Source organism: Camellia sinensis, chromosome 10 (assembly GCF_055761805.1).
Source record: "Camellia sinensis isolate YWXY chromosome 10, ASM5576180v1, whole genome shotgun sequence".
Lineage (NCBI taxonomy): Eukaryota > Viridiplantae > Streptophyta > Magnoliopsida > Ericales > Theaceae > Camellia > Camellia sinensis.
This window is the reverse complement of record NC_138970.1, coordinates 19246770-19273060: the sequence shown is the minus strand read 5'-3', so window position 1 is coordinate 19273060 and position 26291 is coordinate 19246770. Positions and strand designations below refer to the sequence as shown.

Below are 26291 nucleotides of genomic sequence, written 5' to 3'. Positions count from 1 at the left end.
ACAAGGCACATGGGTATCGTGGTGTAAAGGAAATAAAAGAACAAATAAAGAAAGTGAGTGGTGTGGGTCTTTAGAGAGAGATAAACCGTGAGTGGTGTGTGTGTATGGGTGTCTTGGTGTAAAGGAAATAAAGAAAAAATAAAATTGGGCGGTGGATGGGCAGAGAGAGAGTAAAAGGCAGCATGATGATTTGATATAAATAGTAATAAAAAAATAAAAATTTAGACCATAGAGAAAACAGGGTGTCGTGTGCTGTGCAAAGAAGGAGTAAAATAATAGAGAAGAAAAAGAAAGTGGAGTGGGAAAGTGCTAAACCAAAATAATAGAAAAGAAAAAAGAAAGTGGAGGGGGAATGTGCTAAACTAAAACTGCCGAGATAATGAGATCTGGTGGTGAGGGAGGACCTCATGTCGACAATGGCAGATTGGTCTGCACCCAACTGGATGGCCTCTTGGCTTGCCCTTATAAACCGCGACACAGCACCCCTCACATACGCATGAGCGTCCGTGACAGCCATTTTCTTGCGCATCGCAGCTGGAAAACTGCGCAGAAAGTGGTCGCCATTAAGAACAGCAGCCAGTTGGACTACCGCGGTCTGAAACGCGGACAACCCACGATGTACATCTGCTTCTGTTCGTCTCAATGGAGCCACATCGGGCAGAACCTCTGGGCAAGCAGGTCGGGGAAAGGCTAAGTCGTCAACAACCGGCTCGAACGTGCCAGCCCAGGCATCTCTGTGAGTCAAGAATTTAGAGGACAGGTTGAACATTGTCTTGATCGGCGCAGGGATCGAAGAAAGCGCGTATTCTGAATTCGGAGCAGGGCCTGTGGGGATGCTTATGACAGTGCCGTTCGTGAACCAAGGAGAGACCATAATTCGGCGGCGTCGGCCAGAGGAAGACATGGCGGCGGCGGCAGTGGGGGTGGTGGTTCCATAGTGAGAGAACCCGAGAGCAGATACAGGTGTGTATGTATACATCTCCCAATGTATGCCGTGTGTGTGAAAATTCTAGCGGATTAGGTTGAGGTCCGGCGGGCGGCCAAGGCAAGGTTGTCGCCCGCCGGTGAAGCGAGAAATACGAAGGTCTTAACCTTGCTCTGATACCATGTTGAAATTGATGTATTTATTGATTGATTGATAGATACAAGATTGATGTTTTTAGTACAAATGTGAGAGGCTCCTTATATAGGAGATATAGGTGTAGTAGGTGAAGTGGAGGTGGTAGTGGTGTAGGTGAAGTGGAGGTGGTAGTGGTGTAGTGGGTTAGGTTTAGTGGAGTAGGTGAGGTGGTAGTGGTGGTAGGTTTATGGTAAATTCTAACACAAAGCAACAGTGAAATTTCTCTAATTATTGTTAAGATTAATGGTTCTTCAATTTAAAATGATGAAGTGTATTGATCTGTCATTTGTGAATACTGATACTATCCAAACTCCACATAATATTTACAGTAGAGGACTGAATGACAGATAGGAAGATAACGCATTCAGTAAAAAAAAATCTGCATTTATTTGTTTATTTATTATTTTGCTAGGTGTATTTGACTTTTTTTTTAATGGAGATGAACACTCAATATGCAAGGAACCAATGCCAATGTGTTAAAGACATATATGGATTTGTGATTTGATCAATCCAACATATACATAGTTGAGTTTTTGTTATGTTTTATTTTCAATGATAAACTTATCGCCGCGCAGGGCTGAAAAAAAGGGGTAATGAATCTCAAATTTCATGAAGTTTTATTTGTAAAGTCATTACGATTTCAAAGCGGGAAATGAACTTGAATGCGTTCCTAATAAAATGAATGGAGAATTTAATGTGAGAGATAGTTTGACATTGAGGTATTTAATTTGTGAGAAACTTTGTGGAAATCAAGTCATTTGATGTATTAAAAAATAATTCATAGAAAATTGTAAAAATATATGTATTGATGATTGATTTATTGATTGATTTCTGATTCTGTTACAATTGATTGATTATATAGATGTAGGTTAGGTGGTGGTAGGTGAGGAGTAGGTGAGTGTAGAAGGTGAGTGTGTGGTAGGTGATGGTAAGTGTGTGGTAGGTGATGGTAAATTCTAACAGCCCCCCGCAAACTCAAGGAGGATAGAAACTAACCAACTTGAGTTTGAAGAGAGGAACAAAACAAGAAAATACATAAAAATAAAAAAGGATAGGAGACATTGGATGGTCGTGTCAGACCATTGGTGAAGACACTGGATGGTGGTGTCATAACGTTGTAGAGGACACTGTATGGTGGTGTCATAACGGTGTAGAGGACACTGGATGGCGGTGTCAGACCGATGTAGAAGACAGTTTATGGGGTCATGTCGGACCGGTGGAGAAGACAGTTTATGGGGTCATGTCGGACCGTTGTAGCAGACAATGTTGTGACAGTTGTTGTGACAGTTTACGGAGTCTTGCTGGACCCTTGTAGAAACTAACCGGAATCAATGTCGGGACAGTTTACAGAGTCTTGTCGGACCCTTGTAGAAACTAACCGGAATCAATGTCGGGACAGTTTACAGAGTCTTGTCGGACCCATAAAAAGTCGCACCCTCAAAAGGTGTGCCCAATTTTGTTAAAAGGCGTGCCATCAAAAGGCGTGCCCAATTCATCAAAAGTCGTGCCATCAAAAGGCGTGTCCACTTTATCAAAAGATGTGCCATGAAAAGGCGTGCCAGTTTGTCGGGCGTCAAGAGGCGCGCGATGCGCGTGGCTGCCTTGGCTATATAACCAAGACGAAGGCAGAGGCTGAGGCAGAGAAAAACTGAGAGAAACCTCTGAAAAATTCTTCGTGTTGCTGAGAGAGATTTCTGAGAGAGATATTCTGTAATACTCTGTTGTCTGAGAGAGATTTCTGAGAGAGATACTCTGTAACACTCTGTGGCCCAGAAAATGGCCTCGTCCTCGTCTTCCCGTGGACTGCTCACCCTCTTTCCCGACCTCAACGAGTCAACAAGAGAGAGAACTGGTGCGGTGGCACTGGAAACTCAACCAAGCGCCCCGGAGTTTGCTCCGTTGAACTTTCCGATGCGGTCGGTGGAGCAAAGAATGGCAGTGCAGTCGGATGTGGAGGCCAATCAGTATACTCTGAAGGCATGTGTGGAAAGCATGACGGCGGTCACAAATTTGTCGAACCGGCTGCAGAGTAGGACAAATGAGGTGCAGCATTTAAACTCCCAGCTGGCTCTGCTCCAACGCATGTATAAGGATGCGCGAGCAGAGATAAGCGTGCTAAGGGCAGAAAACAAGGAGCTGAAGCGGAAGGCCACCGTGATGTTCTGATTTGGAGGGCCGCCATATGCTGCAGTGGAGGAGTATGGGGGAGTGAACGTGCTCGGTGGACAAGGAAACACGGAGGCAACACCGGCAAGGGCCGTCCAGGACGGAGGCAAGAAGAAGAGACCTGCAGCAGAGTAGAGAAGAAAAATCCCACTGTGGGTGTGGGTGTTTTGTTTTGGTTTGTGTTTTTTTTTTTTTTTTTTTTTTTTTTTTTTTTTTTTGTGTTTGTAAAATGGTGATCGGGGTGAGCCCCAACATGAATAAAATGAGTGTGGTGTGCAGTTCTGCTTCTTCTGTCTGTTTGTTTTTTTTTTTTTTTTTTTTTTTTTAATCAATGTTTCAGTATTATACAAAAGATAAAAAAAAAATAGAATAAAATAAAATAAAATAAAAATAGGGATAAAAAAAAATATATTATAATAAAAAAATATATATTAAAGAAAGTGAGGATGTGGGCGGTGGATGAAAACAGGTGAGAGGCATTGTGTTTAAATAAAATAAAAGAAAGGAAAAGAGGGGTGACAGCAATTGTTTTTTTTTTTTTTTTTAAATAAAATAAAAAAAAGAGTGAAGTGAGTGGTTGACAGCAATTGTTTAAATAAAATAAAAGAAAGGAAAAGAGACTTTGGGTTGTGGTGTGTTGCTGGGTTGTCAAAAAAGTAGAAAACAAAATGCACATGGGTTGGAAAGTGAAAAAGAGAGAGAGAGAGCAGTCTGCCAGCTAGCTGCCCACATTTCAGGGCCCTCCACAGCAATTGCAAAAGGTGTGAGGATCAATAGAGACATGATAGACAAACATGCGTAGTAATCCATCCCACTTACAGCCTTCCCCTTCATTCCTCTCTGCGAGAATATATTACGGAACACAAATGCCAAATTCGATATCATAGCCCCCATAAACCCAGTCATGTTGAAATTGAGCTCTGTGGCAGCAGAATGAGCACTACCACCAATGATTGGCACAAGTGACAAACTCTTCCAAAACTCAGGATCAGTCTTTGGAGCCTTAACAATCCTTGTAGCCCACGAAATCAGCATAATCAACGAACCCATTGCAAGAGAGAGTGTGGATGTGAGATGGTGCAACTCTGGCAGATCGCGATGGCGTGTGTATGAGTCTTTGAAAACTGTGAGAGCTTGAGATGAGTTGGCGGCAGTGAAGAGGAGTAGGCCGGCGAGACGCTGGGCGACGGTTCTGGGGGGTTGCGCCGGAGAGAAATGACAAGCGAAGAGCACTGGCGGCGAGTAGAGAACCAACGCCGGAAAGTCTAACGGCGGTGACAGCAAGGCAAGTAGCGCGGTGGCGCCGATCGGCAAGGTAAGGAAGAAGGCCAACAGGGTACGAAACAGATGAATGAAATGAGATGTTTTGGGAGGTGTGAATCAGGTCTGTTTGAGATTTGATTATGTAACAGGTTAGGGTCCGGCGGGCGGTGAAGGCAAGGTTGCCGCCCGCCGGAAGGTGAAGCTCACCAAGAGCTAACCTATAGCTCTGATACCATGTAAAAATATATGTATTGATGATTGATTTATTGATTGATTTCTAATTCTGTTACAATTGATTGATTATATAGATGTAGGTTAGGTGGTGGTAGGTGAGGAGTAGGTGAGTGTAGAAGGTGAGTGTGTGGTAGGTGATGGTAAGTGTGTGGTAGGTGATGGTAAATTCTAACAAAAATATATACAGTTTCATTTTTTTTGTCATTTATTTATATATATATTTTTTTATGGATTGTATGAGGAGATTAAAGAAATATGACCTTTCTAAAGTGTCAAATATGAATGTTTTATGAATTTCATATGGGACTAATTACTTACGTAAAGTTTACTTTTTATGTACCAACAAGGTTTATTGAAGGAAAAAATGACGATTTATTGAATACTCTTTTCTCACAATTACCTGTTGCATTCTTTATGCATTCTGAGAAATCATTCTAAAAGTTTCTTTAGAATATCAAAACTCCTTAATCATTTGATTATAGTTTGAAAGGCTAAAAAAAAGTTTTTGAATAATCACGGACTTGTATAAATTTTTCTTATTGATTTCAGAACCTGCAATGCTTTTGAAGAAAAGCATTCAAGTTGACCAAATTGAGTTAATTTTTCATGTAAAATATATTGCACATGAATTGGCAAATCTTTTTTTTTTTTTTTTCCAATGCTGCGATGGCACAATTCATGAATGCAAAATGACTTGTACAGCTAAACAACACCTAGGTCAAGCCAAGACATTTATTTATTTATTTATTGATTGACAAAAGTCAGTTGTTAATTATTAGATTAATACTTATAGAAGTTAGACATTTCCACTCTTGCAAAGTACTAAATGCTTGCCTCCTTAATTAAACTTCCCCTTAAGAAGAATTGAACATATAGATGAATGTGATTAAGTATAAAACCATACATTATATAATGCATAATTTTTTTTCAATTCATTTTTTTTGCAATTTTTAATTTTCACACAAAGCAATACCAATCAGATTTTGCTCAGTGTGTTGTGAATTGTAAATTAATTATACAAACTATACAAGTCCAACCTAGAGAGTAACCTATTCAGAAATATTCAGTGCTGATATAATCCAAGAAAAGATTTCTGAAATCTACACAACCTCTAACAATGTCAAAAATTCTAGCAAGACTTGGGTTTATACTTTATATGGTAAAATGAAATCAATGGCATGATTACTAATTTTTTCATTTAGTTAGTGTTTTTTAAATAATTTTAATTACCTTTCAAAGTGTTTATTTTTGATGAAAACATGTTTATATGGTTAAGTGAACAGCCTGCAAAAAGGACAAAAAGCCAAAATGAGTGTCTTTTATTTTTTATTTTAAATTGTGAAGCATGTTAAAAGAATGTAAGACCAGCAAGAAGGCTGGTCGCCCTCCTGGGAACCCTCGGTAGTGGCTGGAGAGGCCTACCAAGGGAGAGAGAAGCCTAGGTGATGACTGTCAAAGGAAGAGAAGAGACTGGGAGACCTGGGTAGAGTCTGTTGGGGTTAGACGAGGCTGGGTGACTTGTTTGGGGCAATCGTCTGGTCTATAGGAGAGAGGAGATCACCTGTAGTGATGGGTAACAGAGAAGGAGAGTTGACTCTGATACCAAGAAGGTTTAGGGAAGAGAAAAAGTTAGAGAGTGAGTTTGACTTCATTCCCTTTTATATTAATAATACTAAGTAATTACTGGAGTGCCATAAGGCATAATACATGGGCCAGCCCATTACCTATGAAGCATAGACACGGCAAAATTAACGTCGTGGTGGTGTCGAACACGGGGACACGGGGATACGCCGGGGACACGTACGGGACACATCATCTGCCGTGTCCCTTTAATTTAATTGTTTTTCTTGTAGGGGACACGCGTGTCCAGATCTGGACACGGCGTGAGACACGACAAGGAGGGAGAGACAAAGGAGAGAGTGTGAAGGAAGAGAGTGAAGAGAGACAAACCTGTCGAAGATTGAAGATCGAAGCTCCATGAATCCAGTTGAAGATCGAAGATCGAAGCTCCATGAATCCAGTCGAAGATCGAAGCTCCAAGCTCCATCAATCGATCGAACAATCAAACACCCCAGACGATCGCGATCTGTCTCTCTCTCTCGCCTTCATAATCTGTCTCTCTCTCTCTCTCTCTCTCTCTCTCTCTCTCTCTCTCTCTCTCTCTCTCTCTCGATCGCGACCTCGACCTGTCTCCCTCTCTCTCTCTCCTTCTCTCTCTCCCTTGCTTCTGTCGTTTTATCTGAGGGTCTAACTATTATTATTATATATTATATAATAGTTATTATATAACATATTATTATATATTATATAATCGTTATTATTATTATTATTATATAATAGTTATTATATAACATATAATATATTTATAAGATAATATATAATACATATTGTAAGATAATATATACTCATACATATTAATAAAAAATAAATAAACACATGTATGTAAAATAAAATAAAAAAATTAATTATTTAAAAAATATAATAAATAAATAAAATAATTAATGTATATTAAAATAAAAATATTTATAAAAAAATAAAAAGATTTGCCGTGTCCCCAGCCGTGTCCGTGTCCTTATTTTTTAGAAATTTTTGTGTCCCGTGTCCGTGTCCGTGTCCGTGTCCGTATGCGTGTCCGTGTCCGTGCTTCATAGCCCATTACACCAATCAAGGAATAAATAAGAAGAAAATACAATCACATATTTCCTATTCTAACTTGTTGCCTATTCTAACGTGATCCTATGTTGAACTTCAAAGGGTAGGCTTTAAGAGTGCAGTTGTATGATTATATATAATTTTCTTGCTCTTATTGCACAGAATGCAGTTGTCCTAAAGAGGGACTCTGGAAGTTTGTGTGATTTAAGTGCTAGGCAGTTGCTCATGTTGTTGGTTGAGAACACCTGTAGTTTTCTCAATAGTTTTTCTGCCATTTATCATGCTGATATGATGTGAAGTTAACTATCTGGAGAGCTTTAGGTCAGTCATACGTGGTTGGTTTGTTATATTTAGAAATTAGAAGTGTTTGTGCTTCTTAGGAGATGACCCAAAGTAACAAACCAACCCTCCAGAGCAGTGTTACCAGAATAATGGTTAATATAATAAAAAGGCTTGGTTTGGTTTGGCTTATATTATCTCCTGTTCATGAGTTTTATCACATTTTGCTTTTGACAATGGCTTACAACAACAGTAACTCATGACACTAATCAAGTGGTAACATACTTTTATCTAGGTTGGTGTTCTTCCTATGGATGAATCAAAAGTTATCGCAAAAGGTCGTCTTGGTCCAGGAATGATGATAACGGTTGATCTACTTAGTGGTCAGGTTTGTACAGTAATTTGTTAATGACTTGGTGCATAAATTGCAAGATGGTATTGCCTTTTGATGATTATGTTTGCATCCACACAGTAGAGGTTTTTTGTCGACTTTGCTGTTCAGCTTTCAATATCCACTTTGACTTGTTACTGGTTTTTCATTTAAAAGCTTCTAGACAGATTTCCTTTGCAAAATATCAATTTATTCATTTTATGAAGAATATATGCCACTAATCATAAAAAATATGAAGGATATATGTCATTTATCATAAAAAATTATGAACATGCCCCCTCGGCATGTTCTGTATTACAGTTTTTTCTTTGTTGCTGATAAAGAAAAGGGGATAAGTGATGCACATCTAACACTCTTTTTTTCTTCTTCTTCTTCCTTTTTTTTTTTCCTTACTGTTGCTTTTATAATTGTGTGCCATTCTGTTTTATCTATGTTGATCCCATTTATCTTTGCATACATTTTCTGTGCAATAAGAGCGCTTTCAAATCTTTTTGAATCACTATGCTAAAATGTTCAACACTAAGAATTTATAAGAACATTAAAATGCTACTATAACAAAGAAAGTGTACGACTGAAAAAACCAAGAAACTAATAAGTAGAAGTAATATATTTATTATGAGCCACCATGCAGCAATATAGCAATTGCTTTTCCATGTTTGTGCTTGCTGTTAGGTAAATTGTGGTGTGACAGATTCCTTTTATTTATGCAAACTTACAAGTAAACCGACATGTATTTTTTGTTCAGCAAGAAAACAAATTTTTTTTTCCCCCTCATGAAAATCAAAAGACTACAAATGAGGACAAGCAATCCTCTATAAGAAGAAAAAGACTAGTTACAAATTACACACCGCTCTCCAATCATGATTAATCAAGTACAAATAGATCTCCTTAAAGGGAAGCTGGAGCTCAAAAAAATGCCACGAAGTGAACCTTATCTCTAATCCTGTTAAGACCCTTAACTTTATCTTCAAATACTCTTGTATTCCTTTCTAATTACAGTAACCAAAACATAGCACAAGTCAGACACTTCCAAAGAATACGTGGCTTCTTACTCGAATCAAAACCCCAAAATTTGAGGGTAAGCATTTGAGTAAAAGAATGTAGAGTCACCCAATCCTTTTGTATCTCAAGAAAGAGCCTCTACCATAACTCAAAGGGAACAGGACAATGCAAAAAAGATGGTTGATGCTCTTCTCATACCCCTTGCACATAATGCACCACTTAGGGGCTTTTGTTATACTCATACATAGGGCTGCAAAGGAACCGAGCCGTTTGTGAACATGTTCGAGCTCGACTCGGCAAGAGCTTGTTCGAACTTGGTTCGTTAATTTTTTTTTTGCGTTCGAGCTCTACCTCAAGCTCTAGCTCAAGCTCGTTAAATTTTTAATAAATAAGTCCAAACATACTAAAATTCGGCTCGTAAGCTCGGCTCGTTAGCTAGCTCATTTAACATTTATTATTTTTATGTTAAATAATATAAAAATATGAATAAAAAATAAGATAAATATGTTATTTATATATTTAAAAAATATAAATTTAAATAATAGTTAACTATAGATAGTACATTTATATAATAGTGGTGGTAGATATTATTATTTTAGTAAAATATTGACTTTTTTTTGGTATGTTTATATATATATATATTGTATATATAATTACATAATCAAAGTTTTAATTGTAACTTTAGTCACATATGTAAGTATGAATTTATAAATTTTTTGGCCCATTAAGGCTTGTGAACAGGCTCGAGCTCGAGCTCGAGCTCGAGCCAAGCCTAAGCCAACTCGGCTCGAGCTCAGTTCGTTAAATTTTTATTGAGCTCTTGAGCTCGAACTTGTTAAAATCTTAGTAAACAAGCCCAAACATACTAAGCTCGGCTCGGCTTGGTTCGGTTCGTTACTTTATCTATCCCCCAACACACACATGCATGCGTGCACACACTCAAAAAAATAAAATAAAATCGAAATAAGGGTTTAGATCCTTGGACCACTTCTTATAGAAGAACTGTGATGCATTAAGAGTTAATTGTGTCAAATCTGGTCCTAAAGCCATGTGCATCTGACAGAACACGTAGTTTTCTCAAGATTTTTAGTATGAGATAGAAATGTGATTCTTTATCTAGAATTCTAAATACTTCACTTTTGTCCAGCCTATATGTGTGAAATTGTGGGTTCATCAGAATATGGAGACTTATGATAAGTCTTCTTTATTTTTCAATCAACTTTGTTGAGGAAAGTGTGCACCTGATTTGAAGGAGATGCTGCTTTGGAAAGGTTAATTCACACCTTAAACAATATGAAATGCAGGTTTATGAGAATACGGAAGTAAAGAAACGAGTTGCCTCATCATATCCTTATGGAAAGTGGGTGAATGAAAACTTGCGATCCTTGAAGCCTGTGAACTTCCTCTCTGTGACAATTTTGGAGAACGAAGCAATATTAAGACGCCAACAGTAAGCATTTTAATTTCTTTACGTGTTTCAAACAGCTTCAAACACCCTCTTTTTTCCATATTTAGATCTATAAGTATTTCTGGAACTCCATTCTAAATATTTGGCTCTTGCATAATTGGTCTAAATCAGTCAAGTAATTTTTCTAAGCTGTTAAAGTTCTGTCAGAGAGTAGAATCTTTGAACTTTGTCTGACATACCTGTTTTACATGAAAAAAGGGAAACCAGAGAAAGAAGATGGACACAATACTTCTCAAGTTGATTAGTTAAGTAAACTAAAGTTGGCTAGAATACAAGCTTGCGAATTGTTTGTATTGCTATTATTTTGAATGCAATATAAAGGGGTCATTGCTATTATTTGGTTTTCAATTTTAATGAATTTGCATGTTATTCCGGTATCGGTGGTGTGACGGATGGAGAAACTTCAAAGGAATTTTCCGTGGGATAGTGGGGGGGATGATTTTTGATACCATTTGGTGGATTGGGGGCAGATCTGTCAACACTGGGGGGTTGGGGGTTCAGAGTTTAGTGACTTTCAACAGAGCTTTGTTGGGCAAGTGGCTGTGACGCTTTGCTTGGGAGCTGGAGCGGCTATGCAGACGGGTGGTGGTTGGTAAGTATGGGCTGGATTGGGGGGGGGGGGGGGGGTTAGGGGTTAGGGAATGTGACTAGTTCTCATGGTTGTGGTCTATCGAAAGGAATATGGTTGGGGAGGGTGAAGTTTTGGGAGAGGGTTGGGTTTCGGGTGGGTGATAGGATGAGGGTGCGCTTCTAGAAGGATAGGTGGTGTAGTGAGGCTTTGCTGGAGGATTGTTTTCCTTTGATATTTGGCATTGCGGGGGATCAAGAAGCTATGGTGGCATCTTATTTGGGGGGTGGGGATGTGGTGGTATGAGATATTCACTTGTGGTGCCTGGTTTAGGATTGAGAGTTTGATTAACTGCTGGAGTTATGGGGTTATTTGTATGTGTTGGGTCTGACTAGGGAGGGAGTGGATGTCTTGGGGCGGAATGTGGTGGGGGCTAAGGGGCATTTTTCTGTTTCGTCCTACTACAGGAGTTTGGTAGGGGTGGTGATGGAGGATTTTTCTCGGGAGGAGCATTTGGGTGCTGGGGGTTTCTTCAAAGGTGGCCTTCTCCACGTGGATGGCGGCCTTAAGTCGGAATCTTACAATCAACTTGGTGCAGCGTGGTCATATTCTAGCGAATCGGTGCTATATGTGTTGTGCAGATGGGGAGTCCATAGATCATTTGTTTTTGCATTGTCCTGTGGCTAGCCATTTGTGGGGTTTTATTTGCTCTCTTTTTGGGATTGTTTGGGTTCAGCCGCGGAGGGTGATGGATATGCTGTGGAGTTAGCATCGAGCTTGGGTTGGTCACCGGCGGCAGCAAGTGTGGTCATTGGTGCCTTTTTGTTTGATGTGGTTAGTTTGGTTAGAGCGTAATAAGCGAACTTGTAAAGAGGTTCATCATAGCGTTTCTTGGCTTGAGAGTCGTCTTCTTATAGTTTTGTATAGTTGGATGGAATAGAAGTTTGATTCGGATTTGTTTGTTTTTTTAGATTTTTTAGATGACATTCTTGATTAGGAGTTGGTGTTTATTCCTTCGGAGTTTGTTACGAGTTTTTTAGTCTTCGCTCGATGTTTGAGCAATTTTGTATTCTTTGCATCATCTTGATGCTTCTTCAATAAAATTAATTTTGTTTATCAAAAAACAAAAGAAGGGGTCGTTGTCATAGGACAAATTTCTTTCTTTTTTTTTGGATAAATAACCAAACTTTATTAAAAAGTATCCAGATGATGCAAAGAATATAAAAATGGGAGCCACAAAGACTCAACAAAACTAATAAATCAAATCCTCCACAAAATCTACAAAAGCCAGAACATCAGGATCAACTGAACTTGTCACCCAACTATGTAAGACCGTAAGAAGCTGTCTTTCTAACCAAGAGACCGGATGAGACACCCCTTGAAAAACATGCCTATTACGCTCCAACCAAATCAACCACATAATACAATGAGAAGCAAGCATCCATGCCTTCCGACGCCTCCTCCCAACCCAATCCCCAACCCAACTTTGCAAAACTGCCTTTACCGAAACTGGCTGCACCCAAACCAACCCAAACGTTGCAACAAGAAGCATCCAAAGTTGAGAAGTAACCGGACAATGAACAAGCAAATGATCCACCGACTCCGCATTACCACAACACAAGCATCACCAATTGACCCATATATGGCCACGACGAATTAAGTTTTCAATAGTCAAGATACTCCCGAACATGACCATCCACACAAAAAAGGCCACCTTGGATGGGGTATCTGGCACCCAAACACACTTCCAAGGGAAAACCGCAGCCTCCTCATGAACACACATCATAATACGAGGATACAGAAAAAAATCCCCTTAGACATAGGACAGATTGCTGGAATTTGGTTGCTAAATATATATATATATATATATATATATCATAAAGCGAATCTGGAAGTTCACAAGAATACCTCGTATGTTGGAACATGGCAGCACTCTAAAACACATGTGTTGTCAGTGTTTATAACTTATTTTTCCAACCAAACATCAGAGCACCGGTCTTATGCCTTGAAATATATTTGCAGACTTGCAGTAAGAATGATGCCTAAATGGCGAATAACATTTATAATAATATAGGGGTAAACCATAGTGTTTCCATATTATAAAAAGATAAATCCTACCTTTTGGGGCTTTCTCTAATTTTTACCCTTTCTTTTCTTTAAAAGCCTTCCTACATTATCATGAATTGAAATGTTACATTAAATTTGTAATTGGGTTAACCTGGATTGAAAATAGAGTTGGTTCCTCAAAATGTTTTTGGGGAAGAATTGAGAAGGGAGGAGAGAGTATGCACATGATGTGTGTTACCAGTTCCTAGTATCTGCATAAATGGATGTCATGTTTTAAGATGTGCTTCACTAACACTTGGAGCGAAATAATTATATGGTTTGTCTACTAACTATTAATGGTGTAGTGCAAGAAAAATATTGACAGCATTATATCCAGAAGGTCATGATTTTAAAGAGATTCTACGTAAAAATATCATATTGGGTCTGTATCAATTGATTTGAGTGATTTTTTTGATTTATCCATCCTGGTTGAAGTATCCTAAGTTTTTTTTTTTGACAAGGAAAAGTCAACTGTGTCTTTGTAGTTTGATTTTGATGAAAGGTTTACTTTGTGTTTGATTATTGCAACTTTAACCATCTTAGAAGGTATTAAAGGTACTCGTTCTTATACTTGATGGAAACAGGGCTTATGGCTACTCCAGTGAGGATGTCCAAATGGTCATTGAAACTATGGCTGCACAAGGAAAGGAGCCTACATTTTGCATGGGGGATGATATTCCACTGGCGATATTGTCTCAGAAGTCACATATGCTTTATGATTATTTCAAGCAGCGGTTTGCTCAGGTTTGCCAATTGTTTTTAATTTTTTTTTTTTTTTTTTTGGTTTTAGATGAGCCTGAATATTCTAATGGTGTGGCTAGTTGTTTGTTACGATAACAATATTTGACTGAATTGTGATGGTAGTAAAATAATGTCTCGGGGTCATGGTTAGGAATTATTCTTGACGTGACAACAATAGGTGATTTAATTGTTGGTTAATTTGTCAAAGGTGTAATTTACAAGTTGGATAGTGGTAGCAGTGGGCAGTTGTGGCACAAGCAACCGTTAATACCAAGCCCCACTTCCAATGGAAGTTGCCCCCACCTGATCCCCCCTTGGCCAATAGTATGGTCTCATATCATACTAATGGAAGTTACCTCACCTGACTCACAAAACAGTCTTAATGGTCGCAGGGAAGGTTAGCTTAAGTAACTCTAATGATTGGCACCCTACTAGAAAAAAATTGATTCAGCACTTGGAGAACTTCCTAAACGTCTAAGCTTATTAATTAAGATATCTACATAGTCCATAATCGTTAAAGGGACAAGGTGCATTGATGTTTGGGTTTTGAGCTTTGCTTGGGTCCAAGTGTGGAACTATTAACAAGGTATGAGCCTAGGTTCCAAAGTTGCATGCTTTTAGTCAAGGTGCAGAAAAGACCTGCCTTATTATCTACATTTATGTTTATGCAATTTATATATTTACGCTTGAATTTTATTTGATAGTTATGCTTGTATTTGACCTGAATTTGATGTTGACATGCTTAAAAATGTGGTGTATTATCCAAATTATGCATTGTTATCTGGAGTGATGCTTTAGAAAACTTCATGTAAAACTTACCCTATATGCTATTACAGTATATACTTTTTTCTTCTCTCTTTTTTTTTTCGTTTCCTCTTTTCACCTGAAAAACAATTATACAGATATATGATTGTATTATTTTCTATTTTTAATACTGCATTGTTTCCTTTTTATCGATACTTTGTTTCTTGGTTATTCCCAAACATGTCTCTAGTAACACAATGCTTATCTTTATCTAGCATTATGAGCTTAGAGAATCAGAAGGTAGGGATTCTCTGCCGTCATGTTCCAGCTTCTTGCCAATTAATTGCACTGGTTGGATTGGCAACTAATCCATATTCAACTTGGAAATATGTTTTTCCTTTTAATTGGAAGCACCATTACTGAGTTTTGTGTTACATGTGAGTTGCTTTGCAGGAGGGGACCTAAGAAAAAAAATTTCCACCCAGAAATTAGTGTTTTGCATCATGAATCATATAATAATTGTTGTATCATTATGCTATAAAACACTAATAGTTACTTTTTATTTTTTTATTTACTTATGAAAACAAAATAATTATTACATCTCTCTTCTAGCATGCTATCTGCCACTGGCCAATGTGTTAAATTAGTATGTTTGAGTGACGTTTTAAGAAAAAGTTCACTTTGAATGTAGTTCTTTTGGCATCATATTTTGTAGATTCTATAATGGACTTGGCTTTTGACTATATTTATTGAATCTTACGTCCTTCCGATTATTTCTTTCGTATATATACCAGGTTACAAATCCAGCTATTGATCCTCTAAGAGAAGGATTGGTAATGTCACTTGAAGTCAACATTGGGAAGCGTGGAAACCTATTGGAGGTCGGGCCTGAGAATGCCTCTCAGGTCTGTTAGCATTTCAATTGTCATGGCTTTTTATTATTTGCAGCACCCGGACATGTCTGCTAATATTGGCTTTGTATAATGCTCAATTCTCTTTCATTCAACTCTCTTTTAGTTTTTTTTAATTTTTTTTTGTAGAACTTAATTATTCTTTGTACCAGGTTATTTTGTCTAGTCCTGTATTGAATGAAGGGGAGCTTGAGTTGTTGCTGAAAGATCCCTACCTGAAGCCCCAAGTCCTACAAACTTTTTTTGATATAAGAAAAGGGCTTGAAGGTTCCTTGGAAAAGACACTTAATAAACTTTGTAAAGCTGCTGATGAAGCTGTAAGAAATGGTTGTCAATTACTTATTCTCTCTGACAGGTCTGATGAGTTGGTGAGTACCCTTCAATGTTGTCTATGCTATAATATGCCTTTTAAATATGGAGATCATTTATGCCTCTCTCTTTGTGTCTCTCTCTCTCTCTCGGTAATCTCCAGTTTCTTTTAATAATTTTTCTGTATATTTGTTTTCAATATCATTATGTATTCCAATTTTGTTGTTGTACTAAGTTTTATGAATTCTGTTAGCTGTTGAATAGCTTGATATACATTATAGGGCCCATTTTTTAATAGCTTAAGTTTTTGGGAAAATTGGTGACTTAACATTAGGAGCACTATTTCATAACATCCTTTTTAAATCCTCATTGAAGGGTTTGGTTCATGTCTTCAAATAATAGGGTAGAAGTCTGTTAAATGAGGACGTTGCTTTTAACAAAGTCAATTGAAGGAATTGGATCCATGTAGCAGACCCTAAGTAATTGGGATCAAGGCAGTTCTTTTAATTGAGTAGCATAAAAAAATGTTGCATTCCTCGATGTTGTAATCTGCCAAGTTTTTGTAGTTTGTTGAGTGCGACCACTTTATTGAGCTCTTATCAGTCATTTCTTATTGATTAGATATGGATAGTAGGCTTATTTCATGCCAAGCAGCTTTATACCTTTTTTTGTTCTTTTATGCCTGGACAAATATTTACATTTTTCTATTATTATTAATTTATTGATTTTATTTTTTTTCAGGAACCGACTCGGCCTGCCATTCCAATACTTCTTGCTGTAGGTGCTGTGCACCAACACTTGATTCAAAGTGGCTTGCGAATGTCTGCTTCCATTGTAGCAGAAACTGCTCAGTGCTTCAGTACTCATCAGTTTGCTTGTTTGATAGGATATGGTGCAAGGTTATTTTGCTTCTCTTTGACTATGGCGCTTCCAGCATTTTCCCTTAATGCTGATATAATATTAGTTCTTTCGCTGTATATGTTGGAGAAATTATGTATTCTTATGTGCATTATCTTCAAACTTAGATTAAGTCTATTCAAAAGATAAAAATAAGGTGGTTTTGATACTGGTTTCTTGATTCATGTCCATTTCCTTAGTCCTATTTATTTATTTATAACTTATCTCAGATCTTTATTTCTGTTCAGTTTTCTCATATGCTCCATAAGTCAAGTTGTTCCTTAACTCAAAGATACTGCACTCTCTTGACCAGACATATGTCCATCTCATTGCTAGGTTGAGTAGTCAACCAATTGATGTTGATGAGTTTTGTCTGGTAATGGTCTAAATTAATGGGTTGCATGTGGATTGATAACAATTCTGCAGCGAGTGCCTCACCTAAGCCAAAGTCTAATCTGCTTAATGAAAGAGGTTTTAGGGTTTAGGGAAAATGATTTGAAGAATAAGATTCAGATTTCAAGTCTTCCTTCCTAGGGATTGTCTCAGAGATCTGTTGTGTGCGGAATTCAAGCCTTTCTTGCTAGAAATTTCAGAAATAAGCTGTAAAATCGGAACTTTCAATTTTTCCCACCTTGGTCCAATTTTGTTTTGCCAGTGCTAGTAGTCGAAGGATTCTCTGCCAGGCTCATCACGTGACAGTGGCAGAAACCTAATCCTGCTAATAACAATTGTGAATCCTTTTATATTCTTCTTCCAAACTTTTTCAGAAATTTGAATGGAAAGGATCCTTTATATCTTCTGTTGTTTCCATTCTTTCAGCTTGTTTCTTGCACCAGCAGGAATGATCACAGTGCACACATTAAAATCATTGCATGTCTTTATCATCCTGACAATGCATTTAATTTTTCTTTATAATTTTCTTTTCAGTGCCGTGTGTCCATACTTGGCATTGGAGACATGCAGGCAATGGCGTTTAAGCAATAAAACTGTAAACCTAATGCGCAATGGCAAGATGCCAACTGTTACAATTGAGCAAGCTCAAAAGAACTTCTGCAAGGTCTGTGCATTGTGTCTGGAATGTTTTTGTGTTGTACATAAGTACTGAAGCATCCATTAATTATGTCAATTTAAGTATCTGGGCAGACTTTGATTGATTTTGTACACCTTAGGTGGTGAATTAATCAAGCATTGTTTAACTTTTGGTTCTTGATATTTAGGTGTCACTTACTTGTTTATTCCCTTATTGCTTCTATTTCATTACTTTGACGTGAGTACTTGGAGATGATAAACTATTGGAGCTAGATGTCCTTCTTAATAGCTTGCATGTGGGGTAGCTTTGCTCGTTATAATCTGTAGTTTGACAGCTATTGCAATCCATAGATAGTGTCAACCATAGTGATGTGGATTAATAAATTCATCAAAGACATTTTTGTGGGAGCAGTGAACTTGTGACAAAGATCTTGTTACCATCTAGTGACTTCAGCCACTAATATACAGGATTGGAGTTGAATGCAATGCGGTACAATGTAATGGAATTCTAGATTGACTTTGATGATATACCTTATTAGAAGTGCTCCTAACTTTCTTTTTGTTATAGGAAATGTAAGATGTGTTTTTATATGCCTGATACAGGAATTTTGTGATGTATCAATCAAATTCCTGTGATTTATCATCCAAATGACAACCATGTATCTACACGACATCACCTATGGTTATATATTACATCTCACTAGCCAAGTATTTTTTCCTAACCAATCCCTTTTAGTTCCCTTGTATAGTCTCAATTTCTTTCCTCCACTTTTTTTAGCCAAACCACTGCTTATTGTGACTGGGGATTAGGGACCATGGAGCATAAAAAGAATATAAAGTGGGTTTTGAGTGCTGTTTGTCAAGAAAACTTTTGTATCCATGCTTCATGCTTGGTGGGATTTTAGCAATTTGGACCAACATGATGATCAACTACTTCATATTTAGTAAAGGAGGACTAATTGTCTTTTGATTCCGCTATGGTTATGTTTTTTCTTTTTCATATTCAGTAAGAAAGATATTATTGATAATTTATTGAAAAAATAACAAATCAGTGGGAACAGGGCCAATTTATTTCAAATCGGTGCGGAAAGGGGCATTTATTACAAATCAGGCTGTCAAAAGGTTCCCACTTATTTGTAATAAGTTGTCCCTTTTTCCCACTGATTTGTTATTTTCCATGTTATTTTTCATTGCCCAATAGCTATGGCTGTATGGCACAAATTGTTTCAGTTGGTAGATATGAATTGGGTGGCTCCAACTTCTTGTGTTCAGATGTTTATGATTGACTGTAGGGGTTTTTGACATAAAATGGGGAAAAAAAAAGAGGAGTAATAATAAATACATATACAAGTCTTATCAGTTCTTGTTTTAACATCCAAATGAAGTTCAATAATCATTGAACAAGTGCAGTTACAAAGTTGGGAACAGCATTCAGATATCAAGCTACTTTTAATTATCCGCATTTCGATGAACATTGTGACTTCAAATTTTGGGCAAAATTGTACTTATCTGCGTTCAGCTTTTTTAAAAAATAAAAAATAAAAAATAAAATCCTTATTTTTTTATTATTTTTAGTCATGACTTTGGTTAATGATTTCTGTTAGTATGGATTGTTGTCTGATTGTTTACTTTACCTTACTTTAGTGAAAGTAAATGATTTTTAACTCATCATCTTGAAGAGAATATGATGATTGTAAACAACATTACAGGCTGTCAAATCTGGCCTACAGAAAATTCTCTCCAAAATGGGCATCTCATTACTTTCAAGGTACGTGTCCAAATTCTTATTTCTTTTGAATAGTGACCTTATACAACCGTAATTATTCTCGTTTGGTTCCAACGATAGATCTCATTGACAAGTTTCTTGGATTTAGTTATTGTGGTGCACAGATATTTGAAATTTATGGATTAGGAAAGGAGGTTGTTGATCTTGCATTTTGTGGCAGTGTATCTAGTATTGGTGGATTAACTCTTGATGAGGTAAGAAATGTAACAAAAAGGATCATGACCTCTACAACTTCTTGGTTTAGTTTAACTCTACGTTCATTTTTAACAAACACAATGTGTATTGCTATTTAAAAATTTCATGTCTGAACTCATTCGATCCGACAGGAGGAGTAGTTCTCTATTTAAGAGTATGATGTTTCACAAACATGTGGTTAATTGATGTGTTCCAATTTACTCCTTCAGAACTCATTTATCAATAAAAAAAATTACTCTTTTAGAACTCATTGATCTGTCCTGCTGTATCCATTTATTTACTTTTGGACATGGCAGCGCAGACATTTTGTTATGGTCAAGTGGATGTTATTATAAAAAGTGGAATTATTTATCTAATTATACCAGAAGTATATAGCTTAGCACGGATCTACATGTTTTGTATTCTACTTAGTATTAAATGCACGGAGATTACTTATTTTAGCTGGTGAACTAGGAGGCCAGAATATTGATCTTCCATGTCTTCTTATCACTTATATCTTTTAAATGTAGAAATTTAATACCTTTGTGTTGCTATTTTGATCACCTGCAATCATGGTATTTAGAATCTTACAATTTACAGATCTATTCATCAGACGATTTGATATGATTTTCAACCAAAATTATTTGATGTGTGTCGTTAAATCTTAAATTGAGTGAATCGTATGATTCAATTGTGATTCACTGCGATTTAGTTTTGTTTGCATAATGCATGAAACAAAGTCGTTTTTGCAAAAATAAAAAAGTGGTCTATCAATTATTGATATACATGATTTTATATGTATATATACAATTTCGTTATATTGATATTTATTTTATTTTAAACACCGTGTATATTTTTATATGTATATACATATAATTTTTTTTGGATATTATGCTAAATAAAACGAATCTTACGATTCACGATTCAATTTGCGATTTGACAACAATGCTTGCAATATAACTTTGGATGCTAGAGATCACTATTTTAGCATCTTCCTGGTAATTATTTTAATCACCTGGAATATAGTTTGGATGGAGATGTCTAATTTGAGAAACCAATGGTTTATGCTCTGTTCAGCAAATACATAAAGCTTCCAAATTTAACTAGTCAAAACTTTGTTGCCTGCACAGACTTGCATGTATATTTCCCGTGGATAAGCAATATATCAGCGTTTAAACCTAACTATATGACCAATTGTAGTAGGTCTATATCCAATGGTTTCTTTCCTGAAAGTTTTTGGTGATAACTTTGGAACATTTAATGCATTTACTATGCTGGTATTGCATTGTGGATATTTGAGCCCCTCATTAATTTTAGGTTCGTGAAATATTTATGTCCTGCAGCTGGCAAGGGAGACTTTATCATTTTGGGTGAGGGCTTTCTCCGAGGATACAGCTAAAAGACTAGAAAATTTTGGGTTTATACAATTCAGACCAGGAGGTGAACTTTTGTTATTAAACATCTAGTATTTTCGACTAATTTCTGTTGGGAATATGCATAGTTAAATTGTGTTCAAATTACTTCTCTTTTTCTGGGTACTGAGACCTTGTTGAAATTGTAGGACAGATAGTTAGGACAAGGGAAATAGTAAATTACTTTAGTTTCATTGGTTTAAATTATTTCATACATGATTCAAATGATTCAATCTTGTTCTTAAATTTCCAAAGATCACGTAAAAAATAGAGCAAAATAATCTGAGTGCCTTTTTAAGGGTAAGATTTGATGTTATTCATTTTAAAACAACCACCCTCTTCCCTTTTGTGAGCCAAAAGGAGAACACTGGTTGCAGACGCATACTTTTTACCAACATAGGTGATGTCTTTCATGGATCAACTGAGAAATCCTGTGTTTTATTTTCACTCCCAGGCCGAGCCTTCGTCCTCCCAAACCTTAGTAAATATGGGAATTAACTTTTACAAGTAGTGGGGCATTCCAAGTGGTGGTGGAGTATAGCATTTGTATTCCTATGATAGTGTATTCCAAATGGCGGTGGAGTATAGCTGCAGCCTGCAGTAGTGTGCTCTCCGTTTGACTTTTGGAGGAATGTAGTGCTTTTGGCCCATTCTATATAACGTTGGATCTGGTAAAAATTAATTTTCTCAAGGGGAATGTTTAGGAGTTGTAAATATTTGCTGAAGTGGGGATAATGGAGCTCTCTAAATAATAAAGCTTTGCAACTTTCTTTTATGTTTTTCTTTTCTTTTCTTTGGAAGGTGTACAGTTGCTGATACATAGGTGTAATTGAATATGTTGAGGGCTTCTCATTTTTGGATGAAGGGAAAGTTTGAGTTTTCCCCACCTTATTTTCTTAAAAAAATAGATTTTCTGGGGGAGGCACATTTTGGTGAGGGTATATAACTTGTTTTGTGGGTTCCTTTAGGGTGCCTTGCTGTCCTTCCTTATTTTTATGAAATAATTTTTATTTATCAAATAAAGAATACAAACTCATCAAGTTCTATTTAGAGAGAGGAAATTCTTACTACTGTTCATAACTAGAGAAAGGAAAGAGAACACTCACCAAGTTCTAATTACGACTGACTCAGCAGAATATCACTGAAAATCCATTATTGATCATATTTATTTATAACTACATAAATGTTAGAATTTACCATAAACCTACCACCACTACCACCTCACCTACTCCACTAAACCTAACCCACTACACCACTACCACCTCCACTTCACCTACTCTCCACTACTCACTCCTCACCTACTCCAGAATCATCTCCTATATAATAGGCATTCTTGTACAAAATATATACACAACAATCTTGTAATCAATCAATCAATAATACATTTATTTTTACATGGTATCAGAGCAAGGTTAAAAATCTTGGTGTTCTTCGCCTTCCGGCGGGCGGCAACCTTGCCTTGACCGCCCGCCGGATCTCAACCAACTCAAACCACCCCAGAACTCAAACCCACATTCAACTCTGCCCTATCCAACATTTCCCTACGCCACCGCACATTCTTCTTCCTCGTCATCCTCTTCCAAGTCTTCCTCGTACTCTACATCACCGGAGCTCCTCATGTTTATCTCTCTACCTCATCACCCTCTCCGAGATCGCCGCCATCGTTGCCTTCGTTGCTTCCTTCATCTACCTCCTCGGCTTCTTTGGCATCGGCTTTGTCCAGTCTTTGTTTCTCCGCTCTTCCCACAACGACGTCTGGGGCTCCGATGACGACCTCGACCTTCAAGAACAAGACGTTGACCAGATTCTCCTAGGATATGTTCAGATCCCGGTGGGTATAGCGGGTCCTCTCTTGCTGGACGGCAAGGAGTATTCTGTTCCGATGGCCACAACAGAGGGTTGTTTGGTGGCCAGTACTAACAGGGGTTGTAAAGCCATTTACGTCTCCGGTGGGGCAAGCAGCGTCGTGTTGAGGGATGCTATGACCAGGGCTCCTATTGTCATGCGTGAAGTTGAGCATTGTGGGTTCTAAGCTCCTGCTTCTTCCTCTCCTTCTGATCTTTCAGCCATCTTCCCACTTTTCTTCCCCTCATGATGTTCCTGCATAGCCCATTTTTTAGCAGCTGCTGAATAGTGAGGAAATCTGGGTTGAGAGCTTGATGGAGTAGGAACAATTCCTTAGTATCATCACTTCCTCTTGGAGATGTTGGAGGGCTATCTGCACTTGGTAAAGGTTGAAGTTGAGGTTCCTTTGGAGCTGTGGAGATTAGGAGGTGTGGTTGATCATCAACAGCACCAACAGAACTCACAGGTGGTGGTGGTGGTGACTTCTCTGCTGGATGATGATGATTAGAGACCAATGGTATACAAGTATGAGAAAGAGCTTTAGAGAGTTCCATGGCTGACAGACTCCATGACCTAGCCAGGAACTCCATCGACTCCGTCGGCGTTTCTGGCGGTGGACATGCCGCCGCCGCAGGAAGCCAGCTCACTTGAACCTCTTCCTCTGCTATGTTTTCAAGCCTCTTTCTCTCTCATCCACCACCCCACTTTCCTTTTCCTTTTTTTATTTTATTTTTCGTAATCATTATCAAATATTATCCCCACTCATCCACACCCCACTTTCCTTTTCTTTATTTTATTTTATTTTTCGTCATTAAAAAAAAAAAAAAAAAAAAAAAAAAAAAACAAACAAACAAACCTGCCGACCTCACCCGGAAGCACATGTTTTCCGCTGGCAGTGTCCCCCTTTTACACTCTCCTTTCTTTCTTTTCTTTTATTTATTTATTTATTTTATTTTTTTTTCATTACAAAAAAAAAAAAAAAAAAAAAAGAAGGCCTGGAGCCATAATCCAGCGCACTTTCTTTTATATTTAACTGTAGAAAAATTTAATGTATAAAGAGAAATAGAGAATTGTATAGATATTGATTGTATTATTGATTGTTGTTTTTTGTGTTTACAATGAGTCCTATATATAGAAGATTTAAAGGAGGTAGGTATGTAGTAGGTAAGAAGTAGTAGGTGGAGAGGAGGTGGTAGTGGTGTAGTGGGTTAGGTTTAGTGGAGTAGGTGAGGTGGTAGTGGTGTAGTGGGTTAGGTTTAGTGGAGTAGGTTTAAGTGGGTGTAGTGGGTTAGGTTTAGTGGAGTAGGTTCAAGTGGGTGAAGTAGGTGATAAATTTTAACAGCCCCCCGCAAACTCAAGGGGGATAGGAACTAGCCAACTTGAGTTTGGAGAGAGTTACAAAACAAGAAAATACATAAAAATAAAAGAGGATAGGTGACACTGTATGGTCGTGTCAGACCATTGGTGAAGACACTGGATGGTGGTGTCATAACGTTGTAGAGGACACTGTATGGTGGTGTCATAATGGTGTAGAGGACACTGGATGGCGGTGTCAGACCGCTGTAGAAGACAGTTTATGGGGTCATGTCGGACCGTTGTAGAAGACAGTTTATGGGGTCATGTCGGACCGTTGTAGCAGACAATGTGGTGACAGTTGTTGTGACAGTTTACGGAGTCTTGCTGGACCCTTGTAGAAACTAACCGGAATCAATGTCGGGACAGTTTACAGAGTCTTGTCGGACCCTTGTAGAAACTAACCGGAATCAATGTCGGGACAGTTTACAGAGTCTTGTCGGACCCTTGTAGAAACTAACCGGAATCTATGTCGGGACAGTTTACAGAGTCTTGTCAGACCCTTGTAGAAACTAACCGGAATCTATGTCGGGACAGTTTACAGAGTCTTGTCGGACCCATAAAGGAGCTAACCGGAATTAATGTCGGGACAGTTTATAGGGTCAAGTCGGACCGATGTAGAAGACACTCTATGAGTGTGTATATAGGCTGCCCAAAAGATATACATGTAGATATATATATCGAGCCCGCAAAAGTCGCGCCCTCAAAAGGCGCGCCCACTTTATCAAAAGATGTGCCCGACAGAAATCATCGAGCGGCGAGCCATCAAAAGGCGCGCCAGACACGCGGCGATGCACGTGACCGACAGAACGCGTGTCGGCCTCTTCGTCAGGGTCTTTATAAACCGAAGCGGAGGCTGAGGCTTGGAAGCATAACAAACCAGTTGAAACCTCTGCATTCTCAGAGAGCTTGTCTCGAAGAGCTGCAAATCTTGAAACACTCTGTAACCAACCTTGTCTGACAGTACCAATCGGTAATCGCTGCTTCTCTGAAACACTTAGCAACCCAAAAACATGGCCTCTTCTTCCCGTCCAGCTACCCAGAACATGGCCTCTTCTTCCCGTGGTCTGCTTACTCTCTTTCCCGACCTCAACGAGTCCACAAGAGAGATAACCGGTGCGGTTGCCCTTGAACCTCAACCAAACGCCCCTGAGTTTGCTCCGTTGACCTTTCCTATGCGGTCTGTGGAGCAAAGAATGGCAGCGCAATCAGATATTGAGGCGAATCAGTATACTTTGAAGTCATGTGTGGAAACCATGACTGCGGTCACAAACTTGTCGCACCGGCTGCAGAGTAGGACAAATGAGGTGCAGCAGTTAAACGCCCAACTAGCTCTGCTCCAACGCATGTATAAGGATGCGCGAGCAGAGATAAGTGTGCTAAAGGCGGAAAATAAGGAACTGAAGCGGAAGGCCACCGTTATGTTCCGATTTGGAGGTCCGCCATATGCTGCAGTGGAGGAGCAGGGAGTAGTGATCGTGCCCAGTGGAGTGGGTGCGGGAAACACAGAGGCAGCACCGGCAAGGGCCGCCCAGGACGGAGGCAAGAAAAAGCGACCCGCAGCAGAGTAGAGAAGTAAAATCCCGCCTGTGGATGTGGTTGTTTTGTGTGTGTGTGTGTTTTTTTTTTTTTTTTTTTTTGTTTTGTTTTGTTTTTTTTTTTTTTGGTGTAAAATGCTGATCGGGGTTGATCCCCGGCATGAAGAAATGACAAGTTTGTAAAATGTTTTTTTTTTTTTTTTTTTTTTGGGAGTGTTGTGTTGAAAAAATAAAAATAAAATGAAAGAAAACAAGGGAGAAAGAAAATAGATAAAAAAAATATGTATAGATGGATTATATGAA

General features: G+C 38.1%; 2 protein-coding genes across 3 annotated transcripts in view; both read left to right on the top strand.

The window, feature by feature from the left end:
- The window catches only part of LOC114293314 (ferredoxin-dependent glutamate synthase, chloroplastic), a 65533-nt gene that overhangs the window by 26691 nt on the left and 12551 nt on the right, over positions 1-26291 (top strand). For both annotated transcript variants that reach the window (XR_014341736.1, XM_082890944.1), the window contains exons 8-17: positions 8010-8102; positions 10412-10557; positions 13834-13993; positions 15529-15639; positions 15798-16013; positions 16696-16853; positions 17779-17908; positions 19590-19648; positions 19755-19860; positions 21184-21280. Coding sequence is in view for 1 of the 2 variants with exons in the window: in XM_082890944.1 (XP_082747070.1) it covers positions 8010-8102; positions 10412-10557; positions 13834-13993; positions 15529-15639; positions 15798-16013; positions 16696-16853; positions 17779-17908; positions 19590-19648; positions 19755-19860; positions 21184-21280 (1276 nt within the window). In the remaining variant the exon portion in view is untranslated. The remainder of the gene's footprint in view (positions 1-8009; positions 8103-10411; positions 10558-13833; positions 13994-15528; positions 15640-15797; positions 16014-16695; positions 16854-17778; positions 17909-19589; positions 19649-19754; positions 19861-21183; positions 21281-26291) is intronic.
- Positions 22595-23555, top strand: LOC145800990 (3-hydroxy-3-methylglutaryl-coenzyme A reductase-like; the record flags this gene model as incomplete). Its single annotated transcript, XM_082890945.1, has 1 exon — positions 22595-23555. A coding segment is annotated over one exon (690 nt), but the record flags the coding sequence as incomplete, so codon positions are not given.